Source organism: Capricornis sumatraensis, chromosome 12 (assembly GCF_032405125.1).
Source record: "Capricornis sumatraensis isolate serow.1 chromosome 12, serow.2, whole genome shotgun sequence".
NCBI classification, from domain to species: Eukaryota; Metazoa; Chordata; class Mammalia; order Artiodactyla; family Bovidae; genus Capricornis; species Capricornis sumatraensis.
In genome coordinates, this window is record NC_091080.1 from 43,601,078 (window position 1) to 43,611,053 (window position 9,976).

A 9,976-nucleotide genomic window follows, 5' to 3' on the forward strand; every position below is an offset into this window, starting at 1 on the left:
TAAATGTGGATCATTCTCCTTTTGAACTAAGTATGTACAATTCACACTGCTAAGCTCATTTGTCCTTCCCCAACTGCTACAGAAAACACATGACAGAAACAGAAAAGTGAGTCTGAGTTATCTCCACCACGTCTCTATCACGGTATTACCACCACTGCGACTGGGGGTGAGGGACACAAACAGATGTGTCCTGGCACGAGGAACCTGCAAAGCAGAACTACCCTCTACCACGACAGTGTGAAACTGGCAGAAGTCAGCACTCTTCAGAGCCTCTGAAAGCTTAAAAAAGAGCAGCTGACAATGACAAGAAATGTGAACAAAGTTCACAGCTTTTCAACTGTTCTTAGCAAGCTGCAAAGACTCAAATTTTCTCTCTATAAATGGGAGAACAAATTATGAAAACAAGCCAAAATATCTTGACAATCTGAGGCTTCAAAAATTATGCAGTAGAGTTGAGAGTGATTATAACCTGTATAACATAAAGGGAAATCCCGTTCATCCTATGCCCAAATCTTTATTTCTTCTCTCTCTGTCCTTCCACATCGACATAAATGCCACAACACAACCCAAGGTCAGTTTAAAAAGAATCTTCAAAGCCTGCAGCATTTCAACTAAAGGGGCAGGCAGCAGTGACTGGGCCAGGCTCCAGTACCAGCTCTCCAACCTCCTGGCACTTGTGTGACATATCCTTTCTGAGCCTCTATCTTCTCATTAGCAAAATGGGAATAACAAGGATTTTCTATAAAGATTTAGAGATTATGAGGAGCACATTAACTTCATTCAATAAATGTTGTTGCTACTGTTATCATAAGGAGCACTTATAAATTCAACTAAACACACTATGTACAAGATATTATGCCAGGAAATCACTGTGAGAGGAAGAGAGAGGGAAGAGCTTCTTAAGGAAGGAGAACTTGGGATCAATCGTCAGCACTGAGCAGGAAAAAGGAGAAGGTGCACCCTGTGTCTGTCCTCATCAGCGATGCGTGCATGCCCCTGGTGTACAAGCACAGGGGACTTGCAGAGCAGGGCTGCAAGGCCTCACCCACAATCACAGTCAACTGAATCAAATCGAATTTTACAAAAGAGAATCAAATTAAGAAAATGTTTATTATGCTCCCTTTGCTCTGAAACAAATCAGCAACTCCATGTTTTTGCTGCTTTTCCATGAACATACAACAGCTATGTAGTGAAAGTATGCGCATTTAAGACAAGTATTTAAAATTTCTTGACAATTCAAGACAAGTGGAGACACAATGAAGTGTTTCACAACTTCACAAAGTTGAAAACATTACCAAAGAAAATACAGCCAAGTGAAATCTTACTTCACCAGAGAAGCAAAGGAGAAATTTCTCTGTGGCAGAGAAGTTCACTGAAAGAAAAACAGAAAGCTACCCCAGACCTAACCAATTACTGTCTTAAACAATATAATTATCTGCCAACTCCTCAACAGAATGTGTTGTAGAAAAGTCAGAAGACGAGGCAGATCTGGAATGGAATCTTACCTTCCCTGCCGGCCTTACTGTGGACTTCAGAGCCAAACTAACAGGTGACATTTACAGAGTAAACCAGCTCATTCCACCCAGCAACGCTTTGAGATAACAGTATGTTATCATACCCCCTTCCCAGATGTGGGAACTGAAGCTTGGAGAGTAACTTCCCCAAATTGATTTCCCAAAAGAATGTTAGGTCTCCAAACCAGTATTTCAATAGTCAGGTGTTAGACCATCTCTTCTTTTATTCATTTCCCAAGACTTTCTAAAGCGTATATAAAATTTTCAAGATTATTACTCAAGCATTCAACAAGTATTTATAAAAGCCCTTTTATATGGCCAGGCACTATCACAGGGTCTTGGAGTGATAAATGAGCTTAAGACCTTGCCCTCAGGAAGTTTCCAAACAGAGAAATATTTATCATTCATGCAGGTGGTGCTAGTGGTAAAGAACACACCTGCCAATGCAGGAGATGTAAGAGATGCAGGTTCAATTCCTGGGTCAGGAAGATCCCCTGGAGGAGTCCATGGCAACCCACTCCGGTATTCTTGTCTGGAGAATCTCACAGACAGAGAAGCCTGCTAGGCTATATAGTCCATAGGGTTGCGACAAACGACAAACACACCAAAACAACTCGGCGCACACATTGAACAAGTATGTATTGAGCTCCACTGTCTCTTGGAAAACCAGCATGAAAAGATCTCCACCATCATGGAGCTTACACTGTACTGCTGAGATCAGACAATAAACAAGTCAACAAAAAATGAAATGAAATGACCATAACTGTTTAAGTGCTTTGACATCAGGTAAAGGATGGAGACCCCTCTCGGCTGACAGGTCTTGCAAAGCCTCCCTGGGCTGTAACCACCTGAGGCCCACATGCAGGCATCAGCTCACCTGCCATCAGCAGGTGGCAGGGCAATTCCAAGCAGAGGGAACTGCCCTCAAGTTGGAAGGGGTTTGGCCTTCACCTGAGGAACTGAGAAAACACCCAAGCTGTGTTTTTCAAACTAAGATCAGGATCCACCACAGGAGAATAACCAGCATTTTAAAAAAGAAAGAAAGGAAAAAAAAAAAAAAAGAAACAAAAGTATCAGGTCAAAAAAGAAAAAGATCCAAAGATCAAAGTGCATAGAAAATATCAAAGTGTAAGGGTAGTATCTTTTGTTGAAACTTTGTTTCAGTTACTTCTTGGTGTGCCTGCAGGCTTTTTTTATTTTGTTTTTTGTTACAGTGTACCTATATTACTGAATTGGAGCAAACAAATGAGGTGGGCTCAGGATATCTGAAGAGGTTCCAGACCAGGTCTGGTGGACCATGGTAATATTCATTTTTATTTCATTTGGAGAAGAGCAGAAAATCATTGATGAAAGTCAATGGAAACAAAAATGTTTAATCACCCTGGCGATAATGTTGTTAGGGGAAAAAAAAAAAAAAAAGCTGACGTGAATGCAGCTGAGACAATTGGGATCCCAGGGAACTAATCAAAGTAGACGATGGAAGCAGTTTTCATCTAACATGAGAAAGGTCACTGGTTGAGATATTGACAGGAATCTTAAGTATTTTCATAAGAAAATAGCTTCAGGAAAACAGGACTTATTTTACCACCTAAAAGAGAGCCTATTACATACGAGCCTGTTCTACAAATGACAAGAGCCTACAACAGGGTGGTGTCTCTAGAAGTAAAGCAAATGGAAAGTGAAGCATTAAAAAGATCAGGCCTTACTGATTATGAGGGAAGGAGCTATTAAGGAAAACTCCAGATTCCTGACCTCACTGCATAGTCTGTGCCCCCCTCCCTTTTGGTACAGACAAAGCTATAGGTTTTGTTTTGGTGTGTTTTTTTGGCCTTGATAATCTACAACCACATTCTTCAAGTTTCAGGAGCTATCTTGTAATTCATTCTGCACACGCCTCTTGATTTAATGATCTCTTCCATTTTTGTGTTCAGAAAACTGAGTTTAAGATTAAATCTCATATCATTAAAAGATCTTTATCTTAATTGCCTCTTTCAGGAGATCAAAGCCAAATGGTTGTCACACTTTGGGGCGGGTTGGGGGCGGGGAGCGGTAGTGAGCAGCAGGCTCCAGAAAAACGAAGACGATGGTGCCTACATTTTACAAGCCAAGTAAAAAACAATGCGAATCGACACAACGCCCTCACCTTTGCAGAGACTGTTCGAAATTACCACCAATAAGTGCTGTAACAAGTATTTGAAACAAACAAAAAACCCCACAAAAGCTCGGATAGGGTTCCATGAAGCACAAAAGGTTTGAAACAGTGTTTAAAATAACCTGGAAATCATTAACGACCCAAACCACACATCCTGCAACGGCGTCTCAATTACCGGGGACAAACTTGACATTGTCCCCCCTTAATATTTCCTATTGTCTTTTTCTAACCCCAACAAGCTGAGATCCACTCAGCCGCTCGACATTCAACGGGCGCCGCAGTAGAGCGCCGGGATGGGCCCAGAGAAGCCGCGATGCCGCCGCCGAGCCTCCCCACCCAGGCCGCCCGCGAACCCCAGGCCGTCCCCAGCCTCTTAGGGCGCTCCCACAGGCCCTTTGTCCCCCAGGCCGCCCCCTACAGGCCCCTCGCCCCCAAGGTTGCCCCCCATAGACCCCTCTCCCCCCAGGCCGCCCCCACAGGCCCCTCGTCCCCCAGGTCGCCCCCCACAGACCCCTCGCCCCCCAGAGACCACTTGTCCTCTAGGTCGCCCCTCACAGGCCCCTCGTCCCCCAGGCCCCTCGGCCCTCAGGCTGCCTCCCGCAGGCCCCCACCCCCACTTCAGACCCCAGCCCCCGAGGCCGCCTGCCCCCAGCCCAGCCGGGAAAGAGGCCGCTCGCGGTTACCTGGATGTCCCGGTCCCGAAGGAGAAACCTCCGCCCGTGCCGCTCCCGCCAGCGGCCACGGTGGAGGAACCCAGCGTGCTGCTCCCGAAGGAGAACCCTGTGGACATGGCTACGGGCTCCGCGCGCCGTCGGCAAGCTAAAGGGTCGGCACGCCGTTCCCGCCTCAAGGCCCAAGTGGGCCCGGCAGCATCGCTCCCGCCGAGCCGCGACCTGGCGCGAACGCCGAGCCCCGCAGCCGCGAAGACAGGCTTGAGGTGGGTGGAGGCCGCGCCGCGCACGTCTGAGCTGGTCGCGCGCACGGACCTCCGGAAGCGCGCCCGCCGCGCAGGGGCTGCTGGGGAGGGGCGGGACCAGCGCGCCGCGCAAGGCGCCCTGGGACGGACGGGGGCGGTGCCCGGAGGTCCCGCTGGGATAGTGCTTTGGTTTCAGTTCAGTTTTGCGTTTGTTTCTTTGGTGTATGGCTGTTGAATCTCAGTCAGTTCAGTTCAGTCGCTCAGTAGTGTCTGACTCTTTGCGACCCCATGGACTGCAGCACGCCAGGCCTCCCTGTCCATCACCGACTCCCGGAGTTTAAGTCGGTGATGCCATTCAACCATCTCATCCTTTGTCCTCCCCTTCTCCCGCCCTCAATCTTTCCCAGCACCAGGGTCTTTTCAAACGAATAAGCTCTCCGCATCAGGTGGCCAAAGTATTGGAGCTTCAGCTTTCGCATCAGTCCTTCCAGTGACTATTCAGAACTGATTTATTTTGGGATGGATTGGTTGGATCTCCTTGCAGCCAAAGGGATCACCAAGAGTCTTCGCCAACATCACAGTTCAAAAGCATCGATACTTCGGCGCTCAGCTTTCTTGAATCTCAGTTATTGCTTATATCTTTGCTGCCTGCCAGGGAAGATGCGCAGTGGACCGGACAAAAAAGTTCCGAAGCGAGAACGATATAAGGGTTCCGTAAGCAAACCTTACACATAAGAAAAACGGGGTTTTAAAGAGGAGATTCCCTCCGGCAGGAGGATGAGGAAAGGCTTGCGGGCTGTGGTGCATTTGAGGTCCACCAAATCCAGGTGCACCTTGTTTTTCCACCAGAGGTTGTCACGTTACTCTTGCAAAGGATTTTCCTACCTGTTGTTTTTTCCAGTAAAATACAGTTTATAAGCAACCGCTGTATTTGCTTTCCAAAACAATTCCCACCAGGACACTGCCTTGATCAGAAACCCAATGACTCCTTCCTTGTGGTACTCAGTGGCTTATAAGTGATGTCTCTTTATAACCTGAAATCCCACAGCTCCCCTTAATGCAGCATTTTCTCCTGCCTTGAGCTTGAGCAACCTGACACGCTCTGAACTGTGTCCCTCCGCAACTCACATGTTGAAAACGTAATCCCCAATGTCCTGGTAGTTATTTGAGATGGAGCCTTTGGGAGGCAATGGCTGGATGGCATCACCGACTCGGTGGACATGAGTTTGGGTGAACTCTGGGAGTTGGTGATGGAGAGGGAGGCCTGGCGTGCTGCAGTTCATGCGGTCGCAAAGAGTCAGACACGACTGAGCGACTGACTGAACTGAACTGAAGGCTTAGATGAGGTTGTGAGAGTGGGACCCCATGACAGGACTGGTTCCCTGATAATGAGACACCAGATACAACACTGTAAAGCAAATATGTGTCTGTGCGTGTGCATTCGAAATATTTAGTGGATCGGTCCTGTTGGGCTCTGCGACCCCATGGACTGTAGCCCGCCAGGCTCCTCTCCATAGGATTTTCCAGGCAAGAATACTGGAGTGGGTTCTGATTCCCTTCTCCAAGGGATCTTCCCAACCCAGGGATGGAACCCGCCTCTCCTGCATTGGCAGGTGGATTCTTTACCACAGAGCCACTTGGGAAGTCAAAGCAACTATACTTCAATAAAAATTAATTTTAAAAATGAGGAAAACTTATTTTAAAGGAAAAAAATTTGTTTTTAATTTATAAAAGTTCTATTTGGTTCTTCTTCATGTCTGCTAGATCATTAAGAAACTATTTTTTTCCCCATACACTGCAGATATTTTCATCATGTCTGATCTCTTTAAACATAATGAGCATTTTTTTTTTATAAGCTAAGCCTGGTAATTATAAACACTTATTGCTGCTTATGCTGTTCTGGCAAATTATCTCTTTAAGAATTGTTTCCTCTTGTGCTAGTTTTTATGGTGGCTAATGATTTTCCCTGGAAAATTAATTGTGAGGGTTATTTAAAATTTATTATAGAGTGGCATTTCGAGCGCACACACACACACACACACACACACACACAGGATTTGTGTTTGCTATGCTAACATTCCTTGCTGTCCTTCAGTTGCTAAGTCCAACCCTTTGCTACCCCATGGACTGCAACACGTCAAGCTTCCTTGTCCTCCATCATCTCCCAGAGTTTGCTCAAACTCATGTCTATTGAGTCGGTGATGCCATCCAACGATCTCATCCTCTGTTGCCCTCACATTCCTAGGCACTAATCCCAAATGTTTAAAAATACATTCACAACCTGAAAGTTTTTTTGAAAGTCTTTTAGGTGGGATGAATCTAGGTTATAAAAATTTATTCAGTGATCTTTTTAGTTCAGTTAGTTCAGTCGCTCATTCGTGTCCGACTCTTTGCGACCCCATGAATCGCAGCACGCCAGCCCTCCCTGTCCATCACCAGCTCCCGGAGTTCACTCAGATTCACGTCCATCGAGTCAGTGATGCCATCCAGCCATCTCATCCTCTGTCGTCCCCTTCTCCTGCCCCCAATCCCTCCCAGCATCAAAGTCTTTTCCAGTGAGTTAACTCTTCACATGAGGTGGCCAAAGTACTGGAGTTTCAGCTTTAGCATCATTCTTTCCAAAGAAATCCCAGGGCTGATCTCCTTCAGAATGGATTGGTTAGATCTCCTTGCAGTCCAAGGGACTCTCAAGAGTCTTCTCCAACACCACAGTTCAAAAGCATCAATTCTTCGGCACTCAGCTTTCTTCACAGTCCAACTCTCACATCCATACATGACTACTGGAAAAACCATAGCCTTGACTAGACGGACCTTAGCCGGCAAAGTAATGTCTCTGCTTTTGAATATGCTATCTAGGTTGGTCATAACTTTTCTTCCAAGGAGTAAGCGTCTTTTAATTTCATGGCTGCAATGGGATGAATCTAGGTTATATAAATTTATTCAATGACCTTTTTAGGTAAAGGTAAAATGTTAAGGTAAATTTCCTGCAGTATTCTGGGCACTGGATTGGTTGAGACTCCTTCTGGTCCTGGCTTCACGTAGGTAGAATCTCCCATTGTGCTCCCTTCCTGAGGTGGGCCCTATACTTTGACTCCTGGACTTTGGGTGATTCGAGAGTGTCAAAAGAGGTACTAAATTCACCCGGTTTGGAAATGGCCCTTTGGCAGGAATTTCTGCCTCCTGCTTACCTTTCTGCATACACACTTTCCCTTCTATTTTGCACTTGTAAGTCCTCACTCTCTTCTTAGTTATTTGGTACTTTATGGAATTTGATTTTCTATTTTATTTATTCATTCATACATTTATTTTGGCCATGTTGGGAGGTATATGGGATCTTAGCTCCCCTACCAGGGATCAAATCTGCACCACCTGCATTGGAAGGGCAAAATCTTAACTGCTGGGTTGCCAAGGAAGTCCCTTGATTTTCTATTTTAGATATGATTTTACTTTTTTTTTTTTAAAAAAAAAAGCACAGACTCATTTCCTAGCCTATCAAATTACCACAAATGAAACTTTTAATGGATTTTGAAAAACAAATCAATACAGAACAGTGTTAAGAATACAGACTCTAGAGTCAGACTGGCTTTACCTCTGGAATCTAGGCTTTATCTGCTGCGTTATGTTGGGCAAGTTACTTTATTGTATTTCAGTTTCATCTTTAAAATGAGAAGGATAATAGTATTTTCCCCATAATACAGATAAAGCACTTAGTACTCTTCCTGCCACCTGGTAATTAAAGTGTTAGTATTGTTACTTCTCTGAGAACTGAAAAAAGAGAAGATGAGAAATGATAAGAGAAGAGAAGGGGGAGATAGAGTTTTGATGGTATGTGTATGAGGATGTGAAATGGAGAAAATGACAAAACCTTGGGGAAAAATAATACAGAGAAAGGTTTTTACTTGCTTGGACTCATCACATAATTTTTAAGAGATGATGATATTAAACTGTGGAGATACCACGCTTTACATCGCAATCCCATAATACTGGAGATTGTGCTGGATTCAGATAAGACTACATAAAATACATCTGATTATTTCCTTAACCTAGACTCATCTACTTCCGTTTTATTGGCTACACCAAAGCCTTTGACTGTGTGGGTCACAACAAACTGGAAAATTCTTAAAGAGGTGGGAATACCAGACCACCTTACCTGCCTCCTGAGAAACCTATATGCAGGTCAAGAAGCAACAGTTAGAACTGAACATGGAACAACACACTGCTTCCAAATTGGGAAAGGAGTACATCAAGGCTGTATATTGTCACCCTGCTTATTTAACTTATATGCAGAGTACAACATGCAAAATGCCAGGCTGGGTGAAGCACAAGCTGGGACCAAGATTGCCAGGAGAAATATCAATAACCTCAGATATGCAGGTGACACCACCCTTATGGCAGAAAGTGAAGAGGAACTAAAGAGCCTCCTGATGAAAGTGAAAGAGAAGAGTGAAAATGTTGGCTTAAAGCTCAACATTCAGAAAACGAAGATCATGGCATCTGGTCCCATCACTTCACAGCAAATAGATGGGGAAATAATGGAAACAGTGAGAGATTTTATTTTGGGGGGCTCCAAAATCACTGAAGATGGTGACTGCAGCCATGAAATTAAAAGATGCTTGCTCCTTGGAAGAAAAGCTATGACAAACCTAGGCAGTATATTGAAAAACAGAGACATTACTTTGCCAGCAAAGGCCCGTCTAGTCAAAGCTATGGTTTTTCCAGTATTCATGTATGGATATGAGAGTTGGGCTACAGAGAAAGCTGAGCACCAAAGAATTGATGCTTTTGAACTGTGGTGTTGGAGAAGACTCTTGAGAGTCCCTTGGAGTTCAAGGAGATCCAACAAGTCCATCCTAAAGGAGATCAGTCCTGAATATTCATTGGAAGGACTGATGCTGCAGCTGAAACTCCAATACTTCGGCCACCTGATGCGAAGAGCTGACTTATTTGCAAAGACCCTGATGCTGGGAAAGATTGAAGGCGGGAGAAGGGGACAAGATGAGATGAGATGGTCGGATGGCATCACCAACTCAATGGACACGAGTTTGAGTAAACTCCAGGAGTTGGTGATGGACAGGGAGGGCTGGCGTGCTGCAGTCCATGGGATCGCAAAGAGTCGGACACGACTGATCGACTGAACTGAACTGCGATTCTCGTGAAAGAGCTGCAGCTCAGACAAAAGCGGAAGTATGGAGATTTGGTGCCGTCCCCTGATATGGTAAAGGGGCTCCAAGGACTCCCCGTCTCTCCCTCACCCACCGAATGCTCTGCACGGTGGGTCCCCACTACCTAGTCCACGGGGTAGAAGCGCGGGCCAGTTGCCATGGAGAGGACCACGCTCTCCCGGGGATCGGAGAGCCTGCACCGGCAGGGGGCGCCGTGCGTCCCGCCGAGGGC

The 9,976-nt window shown here is 45.5% G+C and overlaps 1 protein-coding gene across 3 annotated transcripts in view; it reads right to left on the reverse strand.

Moving 5' to 3' along the window:
• NUP58 (nucleoporin 58) overlaps positions 1-4,456 on the reverse strand; it is a 33,001-nt gene extending 28,545 nt beyond the window's left edge. For all 3 annotated transcript variants that reach the window (XM_068984404.1, XM_068984403.1, XM_068984405.1), the window contains exon 1: positions 4,350-4,456. In XM_068984404.1, the coding sequence (XP_068840505.1) occupies positions 4,350-4,456 (107 nt within the window). The remainder of the gene's footprint in view (positions 1-4,349) is intronic.
• Between the last annotated feature and the right edge of the window lie 5,520 nt (positions 4,457-9,976).